This window comes from Lynx canadensis, chromosome A1 (genome assembly GCF_007474595.2).
Source record: "Lynx canadensis isolate LIC74 chromosome A1, mLynCan4.pri.v2, whole genome shotgun sequence".
In the NCBI taxonomy this organism is placed as follows: Eukaryota; Metazoa; Chordata; class Mammalia; order Carnivora; family Felidae; genus Lynx; species Lynx canadensis.
Window position 1 is genome coordinate 995,563 of NC_044303.2, and position 27,410 is coordinate 1,022,972.

General features: G+C 35.1%; 1 protein-coding gene across 3 annotated transcripts in view; it reads left to right on the top strand.

The window, feature by feature from the left end:
* The window catches only part of ZMYM2 (zinc finger MYM-type containing 2), a 105,533-nt gene that overhangs the window by 30,113 nt on the left and 48,010 nt on the right, over positions 1 to 27,410 (top strand). For 2 of the 3 annotated variants that reach the window (XM_030307396.1, XM_030307406.1), the window contains exons 3-8: positions 2,084 to 2,585; positions 2,847 to 2,940; positions 7,351 to 7,636; positions 9,162 to 9,327; positions 10,062 to 10,274; positions 23,622 to 23,693. In XM_030307396.1, coding sequence (XP_030163256.1) covers positions 2,094 to 2,585; positions 2,847 to 2,940; positions 7,351 to 7,636; positions 9,162 to 9,327; positions 10,062 to 10,274; positions 23,622 to 23,693 — 1,323 coding nt within the window. In that variant the 5' untranslated portion in view covers positions 2,084 to 2,093. Of the gene's footprint in view, positions 1 to 2,083; positions 2,941 to 7,350; positions 7,637 to 9,161; positions 9,328 to 10,061; positions 10,275 to 23,621; positions 23,694 to 27,410 lie in introns of all 3 variants that reach the window. The other variant, XM_030307387.1, reaches the window with a different exon arrangement.

Here is a 27,410-nt window from a genome sequence, read left to right on the forward strand (position 1 = left end):
TTCTCTATCCCTGTCCTTGTTACTCCATCTGCCAAAGTGATATGTATAGTAGTGTCATCTTCATTGTTTCAGGAGCTCTTTATAGCAAAATAAGCAAATGGCAGCATATATGAAGTAGTAAATGTTCTTAAACCACCCTTTTTTGTTTTTTATTTTTTTAAACCGGGCTAAATGACTTTATTAGAGAAAGAGGATTACAAAAGACTCAAGAGTTGGCCTTGGGGCTCTTGAACCAGTCTTTTAAGACTTGTACAACCACTGTTTTCTCACCATCTCAGAAAACCTACTTTATGAAAATTAGGCTACCATGTATAAACCACTTCAAATTCCCGTCCACCTTGTCTCCAAACTAACCTACACCCCCCCCCCCGTCCCTTTTTTTTAACCTACAATCTATATCCACCCTTTATCCTCTGCCTCTTCTATATTTTCTTTCCTGTTTAGTCACTGAAACTAAGGTGATTGATGTTCAAGATTAGTTCTGCTACCACCTGTGTCCATGACCTCATCTTCTCCCATTGCTCAAGAACTTACCTTATTTCTTTTTGGCTCTTCACTGTTAACTCTTTGCAGTCTCTTTGGCTTCAGCATAGCCCTGCATATTTATCAGGAGCTCAGAAAATAATTGGTTGAATACAGCAGAGTAATGAAGAGTTTGGACTACTGAGTTATAAAGACCTGGGTATGCATTTTAGCTGTGTGACTTTGGCAGGTTAATTAGCATCTCCAAGACATAAATTCTTCTTCATTAAAAAGGGACAGAAATTATAACTATATCAAGTGTTATATTGAAGATATAACTAGGAAGTGTAGTGTATATATTTCCTGTGGCCATTGTAACAAATTACCATAACCTTGGTGGCTTAAAACAATAGAAAATTTTTGCTCTCATAATTCTGGAGGTCAGAAGTTGGAAATCAGTGACACAGGGATCAAATCAAGGTGTCAGCAGGGCCAGGCTTCTCTGGAAGCTTTGGCAGAGAATCCATTCCTTGCCTCTTCTACATTCTGGTGACTGCCAACATCCCTTGGCTGCATCACTTCAGTCTCTGATCTGCCTCTATGCCTGTAATCTCCTTCTACCTCCCTTTGCAAACTGGTGCATTTAGGGCCCACCTAGCTAATCTGTTTCTAAATTCTTGACCTTAATCATATCTGCAAAGACCCTTTTACCATGTAAGGTAACATTTACAGGTTCCAGGGATTGGGATCTGATATCTTTGGGGGCCATTATTCAGCCTGATACATGGATATAAAGCATACAGCAATAGTGCCTGGCAAATAAGGATTTAAGCTTTCTGGATAAGGTCAACAAGGATTTCAGATTCTCAGAAGGATTCAGTTATATAGTTGTAAGGGGGCCAGGGAATATGAAAAAAAAGGGATTAAAAAAAGATGAGGCAAGGGAAATTAGGGATTAGATCATGTCACCTTATTCAATACAGTAGATACATAGGATAAATGTATAGAGAAGGGATTTTTATTGCCAGGCTTTTGTTATTTTCCTGTTCAAACGTATATTGAAGGATTTATCCATGTTTCCAATGGTAAAGTTTATAGCTTAAATAGTATGGTAGAAAGGAGGTGGTGGAAGTGGGAATATACTACATATCATTACTGAAAATTGGAGGATTACCTTTTTATATTGCAAGAGGTTCCCATGGAGACTATATGAAATTTAGTGAATGACATCATAGAATGGATACCAGATTTTTCCTTTATTAAATAAGAATTGTCATTTAGAATAAAAAAGAAAATTACCTTTAAAAAGTTCTTTCAGGGGTGCTTTGGGTGGTTCATTTGGGCGTCTGACTCTTGATTTTGGCTCAGGTCATGATCTCATGGTTTGTAAGGCTGAGCCCCACGTCAGGCTCTGCATGGACGGTGCTGAACGTGCTTGGGATTGTCTCCCCCCGCACCCCCCCGCCCCCCCGCCGTGCTTACATGTGCTCACATCCTATCTCAAAATAAACACATAAACTTTAAAAATAAAAACCAAATAAATAAATAAATCTTTCAGTTAGAATAACAAAAGATTATACTGACATTTGTTTTCTTTTTCTTCTTTCCATCTCCTTGACAGGTTTTTTGGCATGGACACAGGTTCAGTGGGAGGATTAGAATTGACTGATCAGACTCCTGTTTTATTAGGGAGTACGGCCATGGCAACTAGTCTCACCAATGTAGGAAATTCATTTAGTGGTCCACCTAATCCTTTAGTTTCTAGATCTAATAAATTTCAAAACTCATCAGTGGAAGATGATGATGATGTTGTTTTTATCGAACCCGTACAACCTCCCCCACCTTCTGCACCAGTGGTAGCTGATCAAAGGACTGTAACATTTACGTCATCAAAAAACGAAGAACTACAAGGAAATGATTCCAAAATTCTTCCATCCTCAAAAGAGTTGGCTTCTCAGAAGGGAAGTGTAAGTGAGACAATTGTCATTGATGATGAAGAGGACATGGAAACAAATCAAGGGCAAGAGAAAAATTCCTCCAATTTTATTGAACGGAGACCTCCTGAATCTAAAAACAGAACCAATGATGTGGATTTCTCCACTTCCAGTTTTTCAAGAAGTAAGGTAAATGCAGGAATGGGTAATAGTGGTATCACCACAGAACCAGACTCTGAAATTCAGATTGCTAATGTTACAACCTTAGAAACAGGTGTAAGCTCTGTGAATGATGGCCAATTAGAAAATACTGACGGGCGAGATATGAACTTAATGATTACACATGTAACATCACTGCAGAATACCAACTTGGGAGATGTCTCTAACGGACTGCAGTCAAGTAATTTTGGTGTTAATATACAAACATACACCCCATCTTTAACTTCACAGACCAAGACTGGAGTAGGACCTTTTAATCCTGGTAGAATGAATGTGGCAGGAGACGTATTTCAGAATGGAGAATCTGCAACTCATCATAATCCTGGTAAGCAGTACGTGATATACCCCATGTAAATGAATTTATTTGCTTGCTCCTTTTTTTATTGTAGTAATTGGTACTACCTCGGTTAGTTTACTCATGTAAGATAAGTTAATTCTGTTGACTTGTAAGTTTGAAATTTTAGCTAATAAGAGATGTAAAACCATGTATTTCTCTGCAGATTATTAGAAAATCACAGAAATTTATGTCTAAAGGATTGGAGAAAAATGCCTTTTACATTAACTACCACTGAAGTCTAACAGTTTGGCATCTTACTTGTCATGTAATTACTTTTTGCTAATACAATTTTAGTTCTGTCTAGTAGTAATGTGTAAATAGTGAAAAAAAGATAAACACACTTATGTAACAACCTAGTATTGTATAATAGGCACATTTAGATTTGTTTTTACTTTACTTGTGTTTAATTTTGACTCTTATCTGATTTTAATTTTTTCTTACTAGCATTTCATATTTTAATATTTGAAGGCTGGTAAATTTCGCAACTATCTGAAAAATTTTTCTTTAGACAGTTTTGCTCTGTGAAAACATTAAAAAGAGAAGTTACAAGAACTCTGGCTTTTTGGTGACCATGTCTTTGTATGTCTCTTTATCTTTCACCCGTGCCCCTAAACCTTTATATGTCTGTCTTTCTCATATATCCTTCTTTCTGTTTCTCTCATTTTTTCATCCTTTTAGGCTTATTAGCAACTTTATCAGCCTAGAAATTGTGGAGAATAATAAAGAATGACTAAAGCTTAGTGTAGAATGCTATAAAATGCTGGTCATTTTTCCTTTTTACTTATTTATTTTGGTTGTGAGTGATGTTTAATTGTTGAAGAATGTTTGGAAAATCTGTAATTAAATCCCTGATAGTATTTTATTAACTGAAGATTACCGCGTCAGTCCTTTGAGTGGTTTTCTTTCAGTCTTTTTCCTTTGCATTATCACTTGGTTGACATGCAACTCTGAATAATTTTGCTTCCTGTTTTTTTCCCATTTTAATATTATGTTGTATTTTCTCATACCAGTAACATTTATATACAAGTTTTAATGACTGCATAGTGGATATGGGTATATCATTCCCATATTTGGTGTTTACAGTTTCCCATATTTTGCTATTATAGATTTATGATGAACATCTTTGTTCAAATTTCTCATTATTTCTTTAGAGTATATTTCTAGAAATGAAGTTACAAGGCCAAACGATATCACTGTCCCTATCCTTCCAAAGACTTTTGGTTGAAAAAAAAATCTATCTGGTTTATAATGACTTTGGAAGAAATGTTCCTTACTATTGAATTTGTAAAATATCTCATGCCTTCCAAGACTCTTTCCCTCTATGTGTGTATATGTATTTTCGTAGGCAAGTCTGGGTATGGGCATGTGTCTGTGAGTTTGTATGAGCATTTTAAAGTTGTAGAAATATATTGTCATATTGCCGTCCAGAAAAGTCTTACAAACTTACACGTCAGCTGTCTATATGTTAGTTTCTTTCTCATTGTAACTTTCAGGCTCAAATAAAAGTTTAAGATGCTAATGCTCAAATTAATTTGAAAATAAGTATTTTGTCTTTATTGTAATTATAAATATTTTAAAAACATAAGAGTATGAGGAAGGAAATAATCTCACCATTGAGAGTAGTATATTTAATTGTAACCTGAGATCATAGTTTAGGTATTGTTTTGTAAACTCTTTCCTCCTACTACCCCTTTAAATACCTAACAAAACATCTTGAACTTTTGGCCATATCAAGTCTACATGTTTGATTTATTCTCTATTTAGCTTGGTTCCAGTTTTCACTATTTAAATAACTCTTAAGGATATTTTTATGCCTGTATCTTGAAATACTTATTTCTTTAGGGATATTGTTGAGTCAAAGGGGCATATCATTGTAAGAATTGTGTTTCTGGGGGTGCCTGGCTGGCTCAGTTGTATAGTGTGTTACTCTTGATCTTGGGGTTATTGGTTCGAGCCCCATTTTGGATGTAGAGATTACTTAAGAAAAATAAAAAATAAAAAATCTTAAAAAAAAAACCCAATTGTGTTCCTTTTTACTCAAGCTCTTATACAAGGGAATGTATACTACTTATCAGAAAAAAACTGAACAGATATACCTTTTTGCTCTTTTGTTTCTGAATTCGCTCTTGTTGTTAAATGTGCTGTTTTTATTAGTAATAGGGAGTTATAAAATCTTGGCTATTTATACTAGCTGTCAGACTAATTGTGATTTGGGCAAATTAAACTGCTGCCCCCTGATGTCCTTTGAATAAAATAGAAGGTTTAGACAAAACTTACCTTCCTAAAAATATTTTCATGTTGGAGGATGTGAAAATTTGGTAGCAGAAATATATAAGAACTGAAAAATAGATAAATGGAGACATATTATTTATACAGGGTCTAAAACTAAATTAGAAAAAAAAGTATGCCTTTTTTTTTTTCAAAATCAAGTTAATAGATGCCCTTAAATTTAACTCATTTCTTTAAGAATATGTTCAAGTGATAAACCTGCAAAATTGAGCATATGTTCAAATACGAGTTTTGATTGGAGGGCCTTCATAAGGTGGAATTTTCAATTAGTGACTACAGTTGGCTCTTAAAAACATAGTAAGGGTGAAGAGTGTCAACTTCCCCTCCCTCCCCACCCCCCATGCACTTGAAAAATCCATATATAATTTTTTGACTACTCCAAAACATAACTACTAGTAGCCTTCGGGTTTTGTTTTGTTTTGTTTTTAACTAGTAGTCTACTGTTGACTGGAAGCCTTACTGATAACAGCATGTATTTTCTGTATGATATGTATTATATACTGTATTATAGTAAACTAAGCTAGAGAAAAGAATGTTATTAAGAAAATCATAAAAAAATACTTTTACAATACTGTACTATAAAAAAATCTGCATGTAAGTGGACTCAGTTCAAACCCATGTTGTTCAAGAGCCAACTGTATATTCTTTGTAGTCATTAATGTTTGTATCTATTTATTAAAACTGGTCTATTACCCTGATCATAGCAGAATAACAGGATTCCAGAATGCACTGTTTATTCAGCATATGAAGTATAATTTTGTGGAGAGGGGTATTACGGACTAAGGTAAAATTTCAGTAGCAGTGTTAATGTAGCCCCTTGAAATAATTATATTGATGGACTGGGTCGGAACCAGGAAATCTCCCTCTTCAAGGTTTTGAAAATAAAGAAGTTTTCCTGAACTCTAGATAAATTTGTACTTCCTGTGGAAGGAAAAAGACCATTGTTTTTCATATAGAAGGGTAACTTTTTATGTATGGAAGTTGAAAATTTGGAATAACCTAGAAAAGAAAAAAATTACTAGAGACAATAGTAGAATTTAGAAATGGTGGCCTGTAAAGTTTCAAAAGGAAAAAAGGTTATGGTATTGATAGTGTAGTGAGAGATCTGTGGAGCAGTAACTAGTGTAGTAAGTAGGAGACTTTCTGCTAAGTACCAGCTTAAGAGAGAAAAAATAAATTCTGCACTCTACTGTTAATGTTGCACATATCTTTTAATTCTGTGCTGTGCTGAAAGCGTTTGCAGTGAGACCGTAATAATGATGTTGGATGAGTCACTATACGTTGGCTTATCATTTCTGTGTAACACTCTAATTTCTTTGGTATTATGTGGTCTATTTAGAGGCCATGGAACTAAACATGGGAAAAGCTGTTTTTATTTTTAAAAATGTTTATTTGAGAGAGAGAGAGAGAGCGTGCGCGCATGCGTGCAGGTATATGAGTGGGGAGAAGCAGAGAGAGATCGGGAGAGGGAATCCCAAGCAGGCTCCACGCTCAGTGCGGAGCCCTACGTGGGGCTCTGTCTCAGGATTGTGAGATCATGATCTGAGCTGAAATCAAGAGTTGGATGCTTAAGCAACTGAGCCACCCAGGCACCTTGGAAAAAGCTGTTTTTGAAAAGGTGTTTTGAATATAATCATATATACAGTTTATCAGACCTGTATTATATTTGTCTAGTGTTTGGCCAAAATTTTATTATAACTTTCATTATCAACTTTTATGTTTATGTATGTGTTCCTTACTTAAAGGAATATTCTGTAAATTCTTGTTTAATCAATAATGGCTAATATTTTTTAATGCTTCCTCTATGCTACTTACTATGTTTTATTGCATGTATTATCTTATTTAATGTTACCATTCCTATGAGGTTGGTACCATTTCCAGTTTAGAGAAGAGTTAGGTACAGAGTTTAACTTTCCAGTTTAGTAGGTGGAGTCTAAATGTCAACTAGGCATTCTTAGTCCTTGGGTTTTTACCTCTCTGCTACATTGCTGCCTTATTAATGTCTTAAACTTGTACAGGATGGGAAGTTAAAACTGTTTCTTTGATAGAGATCCCAATGTGTATAAATACCTGTTTCATTTATTCTTCCTTGTGCATTTTGTTTTTAAGATTCTTGGATTTCCCAGTCAGCTTCATTTCCTCGTAATCAGAAACAACCAGGGGTGGATTCTTTATCACCAGTGGCCTCACTTCCTAAACAAATTTTCCAGCCTTCTACACAGCAACAACCCACTAAACCAGTTAAAGTCACTTGTGCAAACTGTAAAAAACCTTTACAGAAGGGACAGACGGCTTATCAACGAAAAGGATCAGCTCATCTCTTTTGTTCTACCACCTGCCTTTCTTCCTTCTCTCACAAGCCTGCTCCAAAGAAACTTTGTGTTATGTGTAAAAAGTAAGGTTTACCTCTCTCTCCTTCTTTTTTTTTTTTTTTAAATGAAGTACAGTTGATACACAGCGTTACATTAGTTTCAGGTGTACAATATAGTGATTGGACAAGTCTCTTAAGTTATGCTGTGCTCACCACAAGTGTAGGTAAGGTTTACCTTTCAGCATAATTCCATGTGGTTGAATATTGGTGGTATATAATTTTAGGAAAATCCTGAGTCTTAGAGGCAAATTATGATGTTTGAAAAATTGGTAAGCTAGTTGTTTGAATCTTAAAGCAAAACTCAGATTTGCAGTGGCTTTGGAGGATTCCCTACTACCACTGGGTGGCTGATGATTAAAAGGCTTCTTATTTGGATAGGGTTTGGGGTTGATTTAGATAACAGGCCCTTGTAATTAATTTTGGCTCTAATCTCCATTGAACTCCTTGAATTTGTCAAAATGCATGTTTATTTGCATTATTAATTATTAGAATTCTAGCCAGATAAAATTGTTTTGCAATTTATATCACATTAAAATAGGTCAAATTTTGTACTATCTTCATATTAAGATTATTTTAAATTGGCAAGTCTTTGGATTTTATGTTTTTATGTTAGTTTTGAACATTCAGTCATTACAATGCCCAGTGTTTTAAGACTCAAGTACCAGTTTTTGGATAGCTTTGGGGAGAGACAGTTCTTTCTTACATTATTTTTTAGGTCTTGCTTCACTAGTTAAAAATAGTGGAACATGGAATATTATGTGCACGGTCGAACCAGGTGGGCTTTCCTTCTGTGCCATCTCTTGGAGTGGCCCAAATTTGGGAAGATAGTTTAGATCTTAGAACTTTGGAAAGGTTCTCTGTACAAGTTTAATAAATGCAAGTATTGGAACGGTTACATAGTTTTTAGATTGCTTTACAGTAGTAGACTTTTACATACTGTAGTATAGGATCTTGAAATTCAGAATTTCATTAAAGGAAAACTTCACAGGTCATCACTTTTGTTTCCTACCATTTCGAATTGCATTACAGAGCTGTACAGAATGGTAGGTGGGGTCCTTTTGGGTTATGGCTATAGGGGTGTACCTAAATAAGTTCATATATCCTCTCTAGAATATATGTCATATTTCTGTGACCTAGATCGTTCCAAGTTTTCTACTTACCTATGGGAAAGGAATTGACTAGGTGTTATAAGTTTGTATCTCAGGAAATTAGGCTTTGATGTTAAACTCCATATAAATAATAACAACTGATTTTTTTTATTTTTATTTTTTAAAGTGTTTCCAATGTCTGAAAGCCTTGTTAAGGAGTTTGAAGATAAATTGGGTACTGACAAAGATTTAATAGTATGAAATCATTTTGGTTCCTTATCTTCTGTGTTCACATTTTATTGCCAAGAGTTTTTAAATAGTAAACGTGATTTAATGGATCTAAAAATGGTGTTTGATTCCCAGGGTAAAATATGCGGAAATTAGAAATGTTAATTATTACTCTTACGTTTGATTTTTTTTTTAAATACAAGTTGACTTTAAGCTGTTCACTTGCTTTTCAGAGATATAACTACGATGAAAGGAACTATTGTCGCTCAAGTGGATTCAAGCGAATCCTTCCAGGAATTCTGTAGTACATCTTGTTTGTCTCTCTATGAAGACAAACAGAATCCTACTAAAGGAGCTCTAAATAAATCAAGATGTACAATTTGTGGTAAACTAACAGAGGTTTGTATTTTTGTGCCTTCTCTCTTAGTTCTAACTAATGGGAATATTCTTAGCTTTATTTAATAGTTACGACGTCATCAGTATATAGTTCTTTAAAAGTGGAGATGTATATTCCATTATGTAATCCCTGTGGGAGAATGACTTAGGAAATTTTAAAATATAATACTTTTTCCCTGAGGGTTGGAGCATGTAGAGACAAAACCATAGTGTTTAAATATATAGACTTGACTCGAAACTACCATGCTTAAGAAAGAGAACAAATGGAGGAAATATTTTTAATAACTTAACATTATTCATATGGTATTAAAGTTTTTGCATTTGATTACATTAAAAGAAACCTGTGTATTATACATACCTCATCTGAATTATTTATAACATTGGTTTTCTCCTACCTTTCTAGAGCAGTGTATTTTATTTATAGTTCCTTTTGGATTTGTCTAAAGATTTCCAGTCTCTTTGTTTTAGAAGTTTTATCCAAACTGGGTTGTTTCCTATCATTTTTAGATCTCTCTAGAGAAGTTCGTAGTGATGTCGCTAATGCTTGCCCCTCTGCCATAAGTGTATTTATTGTGTGTATAAAAATAAGTTCAAAGAATCGCGAACGGTACTTTGTCTTTCTTTTTCCCTAAATAAGCCTTCCACAGAAAAATTATTGAGGCATTTTCTATTGGAGCACCTTGTTATTTAGCTACTTGTGATACTCATTTATTTTTTAAAATTTTGTTTGTTTTTAGATTCGCCATGAAGTTAGCTTTAAAAATATGACTCATAAGCTGTGCAGTGACCACTGCTTTAATAGATACAGAATGGCCAATGGTTTAATAATGAATTGCTGTGAACAGTGTGGAGAGTACCTGCCCAGCAAAGGTGCTGGAAATAATGTCCTGGTGATTGATGGTCAGCAGAAAAGATTTTGCTGTCAAAGCTGTGTCAGTGAATACAAACAGGTAACTCATGACCTAATCAAAATTGGCCATTCTTTTGAATATGTTTTAAATTGCTATAATAGCTTTATTTTAGCAGCATTTATTTATACTCTAGATTTATCCTGGAATCTCATTTAATTCCATTGTTATCTTCATCTCTTGGAGATAACATATCTCAAATGAATACTGATATATGTAAATTACTAGAAATTGTGATTTTACATATAATGGTAAATGCTAGCAGAATGATTACTCTTTTGAAATATTACATATGTATTTTTTGCTGGGGCGCCGGGGTAACTCAGTTGGTTAAGTGTCCGACTCTTGGTTTCGGCTCAGGTCATGATCTCACAGTTTGTGAATTTGAGCCCCGTATAGGGCTTTGCACTGGCTGTGCAGAGCCTGATTGGGATTTTCCCTCTCTCTCTCTCTCTCTCTCTCTCTCTCTCTTTCTCTCTCTCTCTCTCTGTCTCTCTCTCTCTCTCTCTGCTCCTCTCCTGTTCACATTGTCTCTGTCTCTTTCAAAATCAATAAACTAAAAAAAAAAAAATATTTTTGGGGCGTTGGAGGAGAGGTGTTGCAAATATGATTTTTCAAAAAGCTTTGTTTAAGAAGATTATTTATATTTCAGTTTTAAGGTCTTTTGATGTAGTTTGTTTTTGAATATATTCAAAAGTAAAATGTACGTTAAAATATATGTTCAGAGAAAACCAGCTCCTGTTTCTATCTTCTTTTGGTTCCTACTTATCTTTTATAGGTATCAGTTTTTCAGTTTTTATTATTTTATAGTTTCTCTTCTTTATGAAGAATTAAGAAAGTATGTATGTAATTCATTCTTCGTTTCTCTTTTTCCTATACAAAAGGCAACATATTGTATGTACTATGCTGCCTCTTCAATGTTTTATTTCACAGCGTATCTTGGAAATCATTGTCTATCAATGATATATGGACTTTTCCTCTCTTCTGTTTTTTAATGGCTGTTCAAGTTAAATTTTCAGGAAAACTATGAGCTGGTTATTCAAAACATTAAAAATAAATTGTATAAACATAGATAAATTTCTAGGGCTGCCGTAACAAAATGCCAGACTAGAGGGCTCAAACAAATTTCTTTTGTCACAGTTCTGGAGTCTAGGAGTTCAAGTATCAAACCTTTATGGGTTGGTTTCTGGTGAGTCTGCTCTTTGAGGATTGTAGATAGCCTCCTCTTTGTGGTTTCCTCACATGGTCTTTCCTCTTTACAAAAGGGTGGTGTAGGGAGGGGAGGGGAAGGGATCTCTGGTCTCTCTTCCTCTTCTCATAAGGATCTTTGTGTCCTGTATGATTAGGCTCGCAATCTTAGGACTTACTTAATATGATCGCATTGGGAGTAGGGCTTAAAGATACGAATTTTATGGTGCCTGGGTGGTTCAGTCAGTTAAGAATCGACCTTTGGCTCAAGTCATGATCTCATGGTTCGTGAATTCCAGTCCTGCACTGGGGAGCTAAAGCCCTGCTTCTCTCTGTCTGTCTGTCTGTCTGTCTGTATCTCTCTCCCCCCCCCCCCCCCCCCCTTGCTCACTTGTGCCCTCTCGTTCTTTAAAAAAAAAAAAAAAGATGAATTTTGGGGGAACACAATTCAAACCTCAACAATATTGAAAATAAAAGAAGTACACAAAACCTATTACTTCCTAATTAGTTTAATGTATTTTAATATTATTTGTATTCTTAAGGTTATTTGTGTCTTATGTTTATACAATGGACATTTTACAAATAATGGTGTGCTTCTGTGTGTCTCTTACCAGTTTCATGTTTGGTTTTATTTTGTAGCTGAAATTAGCCATAGTGGGAGTGTTTTCATGACAAATGTTGCCAATTATGGGGTCTCCCTTAATCTAAGAGCTAGTGGTTAACCATGTCCCAGACAGCACTGGGCTATATAATAGTTTATTTGATCACTTTGCTATTGGATGGTCTTCAGGTTATTTCTGGTACTTTGCTATTATAAATAGCAGGTGGTGAATAACCTGATGTATTTTCTCTGTATTCGTGGAGGTATGGTTTTAGGGTAGACTCTTAGAAGCTGGCTGCTTGCCAAAGGAGTGCATATGTTAGTTAGTTGGACATGTTAAATTCCCTTCTGTTGTAATTGTGCCAGTTTGTATCTCTCTTAGTAGTGTATGTTGAGTGCCTGTGTCTCCACTCCCTCTCCAACAGAGAGTATTAACACATAATTTTGATTGGGAAAGATGGTATGTTGATATAGTTTTAATTCATATTCCTTTTATTAGGAATGATGAGCACTTTTTCATATTTCAGAGCTACTTGTCTTTCCTTTTTCTGTGAACTGTTTATCTTTTACACATTTTTTCTTTGGGTTTTGATCTTCTCCGTTTTTTCCATTAAATTGAACATTTATTTTAATGAGCAAAATGCATTTGTAGTTTGTTTACAAACAATTGCCCCTACCATGTTGCAAGTATTGTCCTAGTTGCTGGAAATAGTATAGTGGAAAGTAAACATAGATCCTCCTTTCATAGGATTTTCATTGAGGTGGCATACTTCAAATTCATTAGTGTAAGGATCAGACTAATTATAATCTTCCAAGACCTCCCTGTCATGTTTGATGTTGATGATTATGTTGCATTTATTATCTTCTGATACATGGAAGGTTTGGTTAAGAGTGCTAGCTTTAGTTAGTTGGCCTGTGTTAAAATCTTGGCCCCACCAGTCTTCTATGTCCTGGGCAAATTATTTAACCTCCTTTGTGTCTTGCCTCATTTCACCATGTGTAAAGTTGTAGAAGTAGCAATCCCTGTCGCACAGTGTTATTAAAAAGTGAAATCTGAGCCTCCTTGATTTTTAAGATCCTCCTTCAAGAAACTGAACGTTACCAATTCAGCCCCTTTGTGTCCTCTCCCAGTGACTTTCCCCTTCTACCTCTTTAAAGATAACTACTGTCTTTGACTTCCAACATGGTTTGACTTTTTATAAAGTTTATTAAGTAATGATATCCTACCATGTTATAAATAACTGTGTTTGGATGCTTATAAAAATTTTTGCCGTGTAAAATTTTTATTTTTTTAATTTGGTTTTAAGAATCTTTTTTTAAAGTTTATTTATTTGAGAGAGAGAGAGAGTGAGCAGGGAGGGGCAGAGTGAGAGGGAGAGAGAAAATCCCAAGCAGGCCCCACTCATCCTGGAGTCCCAACTTGGGGCTCAATCTCAACGATTGTGAGATCATGACCTGAGCCACCCAGACACCCGTAATGTAAAATTTTTAATTATTTTCAAATTTAACAGTTTTTTTTCTTTTTATTGTTTCTGGATTTTGTTTCACATACTTTCCTTACTCCCAGACTATAAATGAATGCTTTTCTTATTTTCTTTCTAATGTTTGCAAGCCTTCATTTTAATATTTAAATCTTTAATGCATGTAAGGGAGTTTATTCTGGTATATTGTTAAAATTATGGGTCAAATATTTTTTCCATCCAAATGACTGTCATTGAGAATCAGCATCTTTATGTCAAAATATCCCATTATAGAACAAGGGATTTCATTCTGTTAGATCAGTTCTTATTAAACTTATTCAAAAATACTTTATCTTTTTGTTACTATTTTAAATGAGGTTTTCTCTTCCATTATTGTGTGTGTATATGTATATGTACATATATGTAGGTACATATATGTATGCCTACATATATTTTTAAATTGATTTTAAATAGCTGCTGTCTAACTAAATCATCATTATTGGTTGATTTTCTTGGATTTTTGACTAAGTCATCATATCATCTGCAAGTAGAGAAAGTTTAGATCTTCCTTTACATTTCTTATTCCCATTATTATTTTGTCTTGCATAATGGCTTTCCTAATAACTCCAGTAGAGTTATAAAGAGTGGAAGTATCTTTTTGTTTTTCCAGTGGGAATGCCTTTGGTATTTCCTCATTAAATTATTTGGCTTTAGGGTTGAGGTCAATATATATTAAATATATTAAAGAAGTACCCACTGATTTTTGTTTTATTAAGTATTTCACCGAAAATGAATGTTGAGTTTTGAAGGTTTTCAGTGTCTATGGAAGTGTTATGTGATTTCTTCCCTCCTTTAAATCTATTAATATGTGACTTTTTGTAATGAATTTCCTAAACCATGTAACCATTCTTGCATTGCTAGAATAAACCATACCAGGTCATTGTTATATTTTAAATGTTTAGTTGGAACTGTTAATATTTTATTTAGTATTTTCCCATTAGTATTCATAAGTGACATCATGTTTAATTTTTGGGGGGATGCATTCTTTAAGATATCAATAGGATATTTATTTTAAAAAATGCTTGAGTAAAATTCAAATCCATACATGCTTAAAACAATAAAAATGAAAATAAATGAATTAAATATTCAACTCAAAAAGTTGTAAAAAGAACGAACTAAAAGGAGAAGAAAGAAATAAAGGTAAAAGTAGAAATTAATGAGTTAAGAACTAAAAACAGTACCAAAATAATTCAGAATACTGCTTCTATGATAAATCAGGTCTGTGAAAAACTAGACCCACTGATCATCAATCTAATCAGGAAAAGAGGCTTAAAAAATGGGTAAATTCACAAAAATAAGTGACAAGGTAGACTGAAGCATCAAAACAGAGGAAGTCAGGGGCGCCTGGGTGGCGCAGTCGGTTAAGCGTCCGACTTCAGCCAGGTCACGATCTCGCGGTCCGTGAGTTCGAGCCCCGCGTCGGGCTCTGGGCTGATGGCTCGGAGCCTGGAGCCTGTTTCCGATTCTGTGTCTCCCTCTCTCTCTGCCCCTCCCCCGTTCATGCTCTGTCTCTCTCTGTCCCAAAAATAAATAAAAAACGTTGAAAAAAAAAAACAAAAAAAAACAAAACAAAAAAAAACAGAGGAAGTTGAAGAAAATCAATCATAAGGGACTACTTTGTGTGCAGCTTTATATAAAAATACTGACAACCCAGACTGAGTAATTTTCTGTGAAAATAATTTTTGTGTGTGAAAATCTAATTTACCTAAATTGACTGCAGATGATACAGTAAAGCAGAGAATCTCCCTAGAAGAAATAGAGATAGTTATCAGTGAACTAACCCACAAGGAGAAACAGACTCAGATGGTTTCATAGGAAAATTCCATCAGATTTAAACTAGGTAATCTGAGTGCTATTTTAAATCATTCCAGAGCATAAAAAAGGTGTAAAATAACTTGAAATTTTTTTAAAATTGTGATAAATATATATATAACCGAATTTCCAATTGTTCTGAAACATTTTTAAGTATTCAGTTTAGTGGCATTAATTGCATTCATAATGTGCAACCGTTGCCTCTATTTTCAAAACTTTGCAATGACCCAAACAGAATTTTTTTTCAACTGTCTTTATGAATTTGCCTATTCTAGATATTTCATATACTTGAAATCATAAATTACTTTGTCCTTTTGTGTCTGGTTTATTTCACTTAAACATTTGTTTTTTATTATAATCATTTCAGTAGGTGTGGGGTGGTATCTCTGGTTCTCATTTGTATTTCTGTGATTACTAATGCTGTAGAGCATATTTCCATGTGCTTATGGACAATTTGTGTATCTTTGAAAGTATTGAAGTCCTTTGCCCGTTTTGATTGAATTGCATTGTTTTTCCTTTTATTTTTCAATTGTAGTAGTTTTTTATATGTTCTGAATATTAATCCCTTATTTGACATATGGTTGCAGATGTCGTCTCCTGTGTGTTGCCTTTCTGCTTTTTTGATAATGTCATCTAAATGTACAAAAATTTTGATACTAATAAAGTCCAGTTAACCTCTTTTTTCTTTGTTGATTATGTTTTTGGTCCATACCTAAGAATTTGTTTGCAAAATCAAAAGTTAAGATGGTTTATCCCTATGTTTTCTTCAAGACGTTTATGGTTTTAACTTATGTTTAGGTCTTTGGTCCATTTTGAATTAATTTTTGTTTAGGATATGAGACAGGCATCCAGCTCCTTTCTTTTGTATGTGGAAATCCAGTTGTCCCAGCAGCATCATCTGTTGAAAAGAGTATTGTTTCTCCCATGGAATGGACTTACTATACTTGTGAAATACTAATTGGCCATAGATGAGTAGGTTTATTTCTGGACTCTCATTGGATATTCCATTCATCTACGTGTCTGTTCTTACGCAAGAACCACACTATTATGATAACTGTGTAGTAAGTTTTGAAATTAGGAAATGAGTCTTCCAACTTTGTTGTTCTTTAGAGATTGTTTGGATATTCTAGACTCATTGCAATGTTATGTGAATTGGAGGATTAGCTTTTCCATTTCTCCAGAAAAGGCTATTAGAATTTTGATAGTGATTGCATTGAACCTGTAGATTGCTTTGGGTACTATTGACATTTCAACAGTGTTAAATCTTCCTGGCTGTGGATATGGGTTGTCTTCCTATTTATTTAGACCTTTCTTAATTTCTCTTAGCAGTTTTTTCATAGTTTTCAGTGTACAAGTCTTCCATTTTCTTGGGTATATTTATTTCTAGGCATTTTATTTTATTTTTTTTTATTTTTTTTTTTAATGTTTATTTATTTTTGAGACAGGGAGAGACAGCATGAACGGGGGAGGGTCAGAGAGAGAGGGAGACACAGAATCCGAAACAGGCTCCAGGCTCTGAGCTGTCAGCACAAAGCCTGACGCGGGGCTCGAACTCACGGACCGCGAGATCATGACCCGACGCTCAACCGACCGAGCCACCCAGGCGCCCCTCGGCATTTTATTTTTAACACAATTGTTAATGTAATTGCTTTATTAACTTCCCTTTCAGATTGTACATTGCTGGTGTTTAGAAATACAAGTGATATTTAAGTGTTGATCTTGTACCCTGCAACTTTGTTGAATTTGTTTTTTAGCTCTAGTAGCTTTATTGTGGATCCCTTGGAATTTTTCCCATCTAATTATGTCATGTGCAAATAGCAGTAGTTTTACCTCTTTGTTTCTAATTTGGTTGCCTTTTATTTCTTTTTCCTAAATGTTTTGGCTAGAACTTTCACTATTTTATTGACTAGAAGAAGTGACGAAATTGAGCATCCTTGTTTTGCTTCTAATCTTGGAAGAAAAGCCATCTATCTTTGACCATTGAGTCTGATGCTAGTTGTGGGTTGTTCATACATGGCATTTATTATGTCGCAGTACTTTTCTAATATTCTTAGTTTGTTGAGTGTTTTAGTCATAAAAATATGTTGGATTTTGTCAAACTTCTTTACCATTTGATTATCATGTGGTTTTTTTACCTTCATTATATTCATGTGGTTTATTACATTCATTATTTTACGTTGAACCACTCTTTGCATTACTAAGATAAACCCCACTTGACTGTGTTGTATAATACTTTCAGTATGCTGCTGAATTTGCTTAACGTTTAACCTCTTAAGTTTATATCTAATTTAAGCTGGTAACAACTTAATTGGCATTTAAGAACTCTGCTCCTGTAGGGGCTTCTGGGTGGCACAATTAAGTGACTGACACTTGGTTTCATCTCAGGTCATGATCTTGCAGTTTGTGAGTTTAAGCCCCACGTCGGGCTCTGAGCTGCCAGTGTGGAGCCTGCTTGGGATTCTCTTCCTCTCTCCTTCCCTCCGCCCACCCCCCTTTCTCATAAACTTTAAAAAAAAAAAAAAAAAAAAAAAAAAGGAACTCTGCTCCTGCTCCTGAATAGCTCCAGCCCCATTTATGTTACAATAAATTACATCTTAAACATTGTTTGCACAAGAACAGGTTTACAATTATGTTTTGTACATTTGTCCTTAAAATCATGTAGGAAGAAAAGGGGGCACCTGGGTGGCGCAGTCGGTTAAGCGTCCGACTTCAGCCAGGTCACGATCTCGCGGTCCGGGAGTTCGAGCCCCACGTCGGGCTCTGGGCTGATGGCTCAGAGCCTGGAGCCTGTTTCCGATTCTGTGTCTCCCTCTCTCTCTGCCCCTCCCCTGTTCATGCTCTGTCTCTCTCTGTCCCAAAAATAAATAAACGTTGAAAAAAAAATTAAAAAAAAAAATCATGTAGGAAGTAAAAAGTGGATTTATAAGCTAAAGTACTCCAGTACTACGTTTTATATTTGCCCATGTAGTTATTTATTTTTTTTAACGTTTATTTATTTTTGAGACAGAGAGAGACAGCATGAACGGGGGAGAGTCAGAGAGAGGGAGACACAGAATCTGAAACAGGCTCCAGGCTCCGAGCTGTCAGCACAGAGCCTGACGCCGGGCTCGAACTCACAGACCGCGAGATTATGACCTGAGCCAAAGTCGGCCGCTCAACCGACTGAGCTACCCAGGCGCCCCTGCTAAAGATAAAGAGTCTTATTTGTTCACTCTGTTACTGTCTAGTTTCCTTTCCATTTCAGCCTAAATCTTTGACTGTCTTTAACAATTCTTTAGAGTAGGTCTGGTGGTAACAAATTCCCACAGTTTTTTATTTGATATGTCTTTATTTGTCCTTCATGTTTGGATAACAGTTTTGCCGGGTATAATATTTTTGTTTGAAAGTTTTTTTTCTTTCAGCATTTTATATATGTCCTCTCATTGCCTTTGGCTTCCATGGTCTCTGATGAGAAATTGGTGGAAAATCTTACTGAGGTTTCTTTGTACTTGATAAGTAGCTTGTCTCTTGCTACTGAAGATTCTCTGTGTCTTTCAACAGTTTGATTATAATTTGTACTGTTGTGTGTCTTTTTGAGTTTATCCTACTTATAATTTGTTGTGCTTTTCAGGTTTGTGGATTTCTTTACGATCATCAAATTTATGAAGTTTTCAGCCATTGTTAAAATAAAAATTTGCTTGTTCTCTCTATTCTTTTAGAGCTGTCATAATGTACATGTTGGTCTGCTTAATTTGTCCTATAGGTTCTTTAGACTTTGTTCACTTTTTTTTTTTTTTTTCATTTTCTTTCTGTTCTTTAGACTATATTTAATTTCAGTTTTGGCCTTAGTACTGCTGGTGAAAGTTTGACTCTGCTAGTTCTCATCTTGACGGGTAGGTGACAAGGTACCTTGTTACTTTCTGATAGGTTAAGAAGTTCAGGCTCCCTACTTGACCTTTTCTTATGTCAACCTAGCTGGGTTGCTGGCGTGGGGTACCTCATTATAGCTAGGCAAAGGTGGAGTCTAGGCTTTCTACTTGTCCTTTCTAGTGTGGGTGGGGTTGGTGCCACATTGCTCCTGTGGTGTTTGGATTGAGTGGAGGGGTCTGTTGACTGAAAGTTTTCTGTCCTTCTAGGTTGTAATTCCAGTTGTATTTCTCCTATAGCTGTGTCGTTTCTGTTGCTGGTTTTAAGATTTTTTTCCTTTGTTTTTATTTTTATCCAAATTTTAATATTATTTAAAATTTTTCAGAAATTTGACTCTGATATATTGTGATTCCTTCAGTTTATCCTTCCTGGGGTTTGCTCAGCTTCTATCTGTAGGTTTATATCTTCTGCCTAGTTTGCAGTGTTTTCAGACATTTTTTTGAGAACTTTTTCAGCCTTATCCTCTTTTTCCTCTCCTTCCAGGACGCTAGTGATATGAAAGTTAAATATTTGTTACAGTCTTACAGATCCCTGAGGCTCTGTTCGTTTTTATTTTTTCCATCCAAGCCTGTTTTCTTTCTATTCAGATTGGATAATTTCTGTATTTTCCTTCACTGCTTCTTTCCTTTTGTTCTGCTATTTGTTGTTTTTTTCTTGTTGTTTACTAATAATTTTTTTAATTTTTTTTTTCAACGTTTATTTATTTTTTTGGGGACAGAGAGAGACAGAGCATGAACGGGGGAGGGGCAGAGAGAGAGGGAGACACAGAATCGGAAACAGGCTCCAGGCTCTGAGCCATCAGCCCAGAGCCCGACGCGGGGCTCGAACTCACGGACCGCGAGATCGTGACCTGGCTGAAGTCGGACGCCTAACCGACTGCGCCACCCAGGCGCCCCACTAATAATTTTTTTTAGAATGGTTTTAGTGTTATAGAAAAATTAAGAAGATAGTACAGTGTTCTCATGGTAAGGTCTTCTGTTGACACCTTAAATTAGTAAGATAATATTTGTTACATTTACTGAACTGGCATTATGGAAAGTCCATAGTTTATTTGGATTTCCTTCACTTAAAAAAAAAAAAAAGTTTATTTATTTTTGAGAGAGACAGAGTATGAGCAGGGGAGGGGCAGAGAGAGAGGGAGACAGAATCTTGAAGCAAGCTCCAGGCTCTGAGCTGTTAGCACAGAGCCCAATGCAGGGCTTGAACTCATGGACCATGAGATCATGAACTGAGCTGAAGTCGGATGCTTAACTGGCCCACCCATCCAGGTGCCCATGGATTTCCTTAACTTTTATATAATGTCTTTTTTCTGTTCTAGGATCGTATCTAGAATACCACATTATACTCAGTAATCATGAAACCTTAAGGTAGTCTTGGTTGTGACATTTTCTCATAGTTTTGTTTTTAATGGCCTTAACAGTTTTTAGGATTTAGGTATGTTGTAAAATGCCTTTCTGTTGGAATTTGATGTTTTCTCATCATTAGATTGTAGCTGTAGGTTTTTAGGAGGAATGTCACAGATGTGTTTACCTTTTACAGTTTTGACGTTTTCAGCATATCATAAGGGTACTCCTATCAACATGATTTAAAATGACTGCTGAAGTTGATGTTTATCACCTTGCTGCAGTAGTATTTGTCAGGATTCTCCGTTGTAAAGCCCGCCTCCTCCCATTTCCATGTTGTATTCTTGAAAATGAAGTCACTGTCTCCTTTAGGGTGGAGTATACAGTTACTAGGGCTTTTTCTGCATAAGAGATTTGTCTTTTCTCTTACATTTATTACTTTATTCAGTCATTTATTAATATCAGTAGGGACTCCTGGATCACATGGCAACAAAAGGCAAAAGAAAAACAATTCAGTTTCTTTACAGTTTACAGCTCATTGACAAGTCCTGAGACAGGCAGAGTGACCTTCCTCTAGGAATTCAACTGACTCAATATTAATACTTTAGCTTAACATTAGCCTGCCTCCAGGATCCTAGAAGTCTCCTTTAACATGTAAAAATTCCTTTGGAAGCTTCCTTTTATCTCTACCCCCAAGATGTATGTTAGTAATCATCCTCCAAGCTTATGTCTCCATGATATTTATCTGAAAGGTCTCCTGACTAAGGTTTTACTAGACCATAGTAAATGACCTTTTCCTAACAACAGCTGGCTACTAGCCCCTCAAGGTTCCAGAAACCTTGCTTCCAAACTTAGAGTCTTATGCTATCCCTAACTCCCTCCCAGCTTGAAGGTGTATAATCAGCCACTCCTCACAACCCCAGTGCAGCTCTTTCTGCCCTCGGGTCCTATCCCTGTGCTTTAATAAAACCAACTTTATAGGGGTGCTTGGGCGGCTCAGTTGGTTAAGCATCCGAACTCTTGATTTTGGCTCAGGTCATGATCTCGTGGTTTGTGAAATTGAGCCCTGTTTCAGGCTCTACGCTGACAGAGCGTTGTCTGCTTGGGATTCTTCTCTCCCTCTGTCTTTACTGTTCCCTGTTCTTGCTCTTGCTTTCTCTCTCTCTCTCAAAATAAATTAACATTAAAAAAAACAAACAAACAAACAGAAACACCCCTTTTGCACCAAAGACACCTCAAGAATTCTTTCTTGACTGTTTGCTGCTAAACCCCAACGTTATCACATCAATGGGTATTTTATAATTTGGGGCTATAATAAAATACAGGTTTCTTTTGTTAATCAAAATTTTCTAGCTTTGGCCATTGGGAGCATTTTCACTTGATTCCTGTGTTCTTTTGACATATCTTATATATCCATTGATTTTTAAAATGTCTGTTAATAGTTTTTTTCGGTCTAGAATTTCCATTTGGTTCTTTATATCTTCTTTTCTTCTCTTTTGATGAGAATTTCTATTTTTCATTGCTAAATATTTTTATTCTTTATTGAAGCATTTTTATCATGGCTGTTGGGGCACCTTGGTGGCTCAGTGGGTTGAGTGTCTGACTCCTGATTTCAGCTGATTTCCTGATTTCCTGATCTTGTGGTTCATATGATCAAGCCCTGCATTGGCCTCTGTGCTGACAGCACTGAATCTGCTTGAGATTCTCCCTCTCTCTCTCTCAAAATAAATATTTAAAAAATCTTTGTCATATAATTCTAACATTTCTGTATTTTCTATGTTAGCATCTACTAATTATCCTTTTCCATTTAAATTGTTGTTTTTGTGGTTTTTGGTAGGATTCATGATTGATTGATTGATCGATTGATTGATTTTGTTAGAAGCCTGGAAATTTGGGGTATTATGTTGTTATATTCTGGATCTTATTTAAACCTTCTGCTTTAGCTGGCTTTATTTGACACTGCTGTGGCAGGAGTATGAAGGCCTCAGTATTGCCAGGTGCAGGTAGAAATCCAGGCTCTCCACTTGGCCTCTGTTGACACCCATGAGGTGGGAAGAGCTCCTTGTTACCTTGGAGAGGAGGGTAGGAGTTCTGGTTCCCCTCTGGGCTTTGACGGATCCACCCTAACTGGGAGGAGTAGGAATATCTTCTCACTGCTCTTCACCTAGCCTCTATTGACACCAAATGATCCTATTCTAGTGGGTATAGAAAATACTCTTTATACTGTCTGTCGTTAAATAAAATAAAAATTATTTTAAAAATGTTTCATCTTTCATTCTATAAAATATCATTTTCATGTTTAATTCATATATTGCGTGTTGATAATTTACAAGTAAGCAAATGGAAATCCATGCATACTGTGTTACTTGATAAAAGGACACAGACATTTTTGGAGAGCCCTACACATGATGCTGTAGTGAATGTCTCTTCCTATAGCCTGGGGAAACTGAAATTGAGTGGTGATCTTATCCTTGCCTTCCCCTCCCCTTTTGACCTTTGTCTCTAACATTTTAACTTGGCTACCATTGTTGTTTATGCCCCCCTTGGTGAATTAGTTTCTGGAATATACTGATACAGGTAATTAATAATTTAGATCCTGGCAACAGAGATTGTATGATACCACTTCCAGTATTTTATTTTCCATTTTCTTGCATAGTATTTTGATTTTAATGGAAAGCAGGATGCTTTTCTGCAAGGAATAAAGGTGTAAATTCGTATGTGCTGTAAGCTGTCACGTGTTCTGAAAAGAGTTTCCAAAACAACCCATTTGCCGATAATGAAAACTGTAACTACATACTTTCCAAATCACTTCATTTAGAATGCTTTGAGGTACCAGAGGCTGTAATGAGATCTTACAATACATTGTCGCCTAAGAGAAATAAGTAATTTTTCTTTTTGGCTATGTCAGAATAGAGGCAAGTCAAGTCTAAGGGTCTGTCGATAATTTGTTACCTGTTGTTGTATTATTTTATTATCAAATGAGGTTTTTTTCCTATAAAGTCTTAAAATCTTTTTTCAGGTAGGTAGCCATCCAAGCTTCCTGAAGGAGGTTCGAGATCACATGCAGGACTCTTTCTTAATGCAGCCTGAGGTAAGCAGGAATGTGTCTCTGGTTAAGCCCTTGAGAATTCCCTATACTGCTTTACTGTCTTTATTACGTATCTGAAAAATCACGGGCATTTTAAAGTATTATGTTAAAATTTATGAACTTAAAATATGTCAGATGATGATTGTTTCCTTATGTTATTCTAGGCAAACTTTATTTCACTAAACTTTACATGTATTTTCTTGTGGTATGCTTGTTTGCTTTTAGGTATTTGTTATGAAAAATTATTTCCAGATAAAATTTAGGCACAGTACCTTGTCTACAATAGGCACTTAAATTTAAGGTATAAAAGGCCCTTTTGTGCCTACTTCAAAGATATTACAAACCCTTTATTTCATAAAAATTTCCAAATTCATATTCCTTAATCCAGATGAATAAGCTGGTGTATAAATTAATATGTGAATGATAAATGTATACAACTAATAGTAACTGTAGTACAAGGAATTTCATATTGAGATAATGCTGCTATATGATTAATCTATAGACCTTATTTGAATTTTAAAATATTGATGTCCCTTATGTAAATGAAAAACAGTTATTTCTTGTTTAGGATCAAGTCTAGGATCATAGGCCATTCATTATTTCTCTAAAAATGTGTATCTTTTTCCCTCCCTCTTCTTCTGAGACCCGACTTCCAGATATATTAGATTTCCTGCTGTTGTTCCATGGTCCGTGTGGCTCTTGTATTTATTGGTTTTCTTTCTTTTTTTTCTTCTTCATTTTGGACAGTGTTTACTGTGTCTTTAATTTTACTCATCTTTTCTAATCAACTGTGAGTCCCATGTGGTGTGTTTTACATCTTAGCTCTTGTATTTCTCATCTCTGGAAGTTCCATATGGGTCTTTTTTATATCTTCTTTTCCTTGCCTCATTATGTTCGTGTTTTCCTCTACCGATTTCTTGAATATATCAGCATATTTATCATAGCGCTTTTAACATTTTGCCTACTATTTTCATAGCTGTCATTTCTAGATCTGTTTCCACAGCTTGATTTGTTTTAATTTCTACATAATGAGTTATATTCTGTTTTGTGGAATGTTTAAAAGCCATTGTTTCATATATTTGGTATAGTTTTCTAGTTTTTAAAAGTGGGAGGTTAAATCCAGCCTCTGATACTCCCATCGTGGCTGGAGTGGAAGTCCCAAAGTCCCGTCTGCTTTAATCTGAAATAGTTCCCTAGTCTTTGTCTTTCATGACATTGACATTTTTGAATCCTATAGGACATTTCATAGAGTGCCCTCAGTGTCAAGTAGATTAAACCTTTATCTCTTGAGTACCTTCCCACGTGGTTCACCGACTTGGTCAAAATGTAGTCAAAGAAATGTATTAATTAACATGTAAAAGGAAAAATTAAAGGGAAGTTTTAAAATCATGTGATGATTAATTTTGGTGTGCATATGGAATCGGTTAAACTTGAAATGTAAGGCACCATTTTTCAATGAGTATACTGAAAATGAACCAATCTGCCATAAACTCCCCATTATATTTACCTTTTGCCTTACCAGTATCTCGTTTTAATTAGTTCTACCTTAATTCTTTTACACTGAATTTATAAGTAGGTTTATTTTCTCCCATGCCCGAATGAGGAATATGATAATGGTGAATTTGTTACAGTTAATTTTGTTTTAAAAATCACTCAATGTATAATTTATAGGATGAATGAAACTTAAATATGATTATTTTGATTGTTTACATATAAAACAGAAAACATGGCATGAACGGATATCCTTTTTTTTGCTAATGTTCTTTCATTAAGTGAGTCCTTTTATTTTTGATGTAGTGGTGGCTGTGAAAGTGGCTGTGTTAAAATATTTTCAATATTAATGATTCTATCTTTCTGATAGTACTTTCTCATTCTCTTCAGATAAAAGTATTTGTCAGTGTGGACCAGTTGCTTAGCTCCTTGTTTACTTGACCCAATTCAACTGGTCTACTTTTTATTGGTACGTCTTAAAACTTACTAATTACTTAACCATTCTGCCAATAAAATTATTGTCAACTTGAAGGATGTTTCTAATAAGTTAAAACAAAAATCTAATCTGAGATTAGATTAGATGGTTGTACTTCATTTATATTGGGAAAAGAAATCTTTATGGGTGCTGCTACATGCAGGTCTTGTACAAACATCTACTGAGGGCTACTTGGCTTTATCTCTCTATAATCCTGTGATCTAATGGCAAGTGTCCTGATAATTTTAGTATTCCTAATTTGTACTGTGGTGCCAGATTTTAAACATTCTTTTTTTCTTTCATTGTTTTATTGATGTTTTCTTTTATCCTTTCCCCATTATAAAAATTTAAATTATCACATAGGCCTCAGGAAAATATTTTGTCATTTCAAACAAAAACCAGCATTCTCCTCTTTGTAACATTGGGAGAGTCATAATTAGATTTAATAGGTTTGCAGCTATTCTTTTTTGTTCCTTGTTACCATCCTTTTGCTGTTGATAAGTATTTCCTTTTGCAGTCTGTCAGATGTTGAAGAAGGAGTTGATTTCTACTTTGAAAAGTAAAACTTAGGACTTATGTTGAAGTAATATGAGACTTAAGTAAATGAGGAGTAGACAGCGTTGGTTACTTTCTTACAGTACCAGAATGCATATAACATACATTCCTGGCACATAAACAGCTCTGTTTTTTTTAATACCTCTTCTGTTTGTTGCATGCTAAGAAAGTTTTTTTCTTTCTCTGATGTGGATGTTAGTTATTTGTTTTGGTTATTTTCCCTTCAACTTACTACCTTTATTTCCTAAAATCCTGTGGCGCTCATGAAATTTGTCCATGCAATTTACCCATTTTGTTATTTTTGGCCTGCTTGTTATCTTCCCCGATGTCTATTTATCAGTCATCTATCCGTGGAATATTTTAAGGCCTTTTAATATCATATTGTATTGAATGCTTTGGGGTATGATGAGGAGAAATAATCTCAACACCGGGTAGAAAGGTGGATACAATTATTTTGCAACACGATACGTGATACTTGATCTAAGTAGTTATGATGATTGTATAACCACTCTGAAGACAGCTCAAATACAAGTTGCACCTATCGCTTTTCCGTATGTTTGATTTCTAATGTGACTATTTGTGTTTTTCATATAAACATACCAGTTCATCTGAATTGTATTTTTGTAAGACTCTATATTTCAGTAATACTGCTTTTGTCTAGTAATTTTCAACGTGTACCTCCTTTAGTCTTACCATCATGTATTTTACCTTGTTGCTTTGAATTAGTGTTGGCAAATATTCACTCTTGCCAGAAGGATTGACTATTCTTATCTGTGGACTAATTATTAGCTTTAGTTAGTTAATAGCCCAAAATCATGTTGAATGACTTTGTTTTAGTTAAAAAAATTTTTAAATACGGTGTTTTGTGGTTGAATGAGGTTTTAAATGTAGAATACAAAGGTATGGTTAATTGGTTTTAAGAGAAGTTCCATAAGTTTTTGGGACAGCAGCACAGCTCAGTGCAAAAAGTATTTAACATCAGACTTTTCTCTGAAGGACCATAGTCATTTGATTATTAAGGCTTACATTTTATAGACACATTTAATTTCTTCTGTCAGATGACAAAGAAGTGTGTCATGGTCAATAGAAAACACTGTGTCTTTGTTGTTTTCAGTTTTTACTTAAGTATATATAGGGCTTCTGTTAAACTAATTAATAGGGGAAAAAATCCAGTTTTTGAAAGAGACTTAGCTGAGATC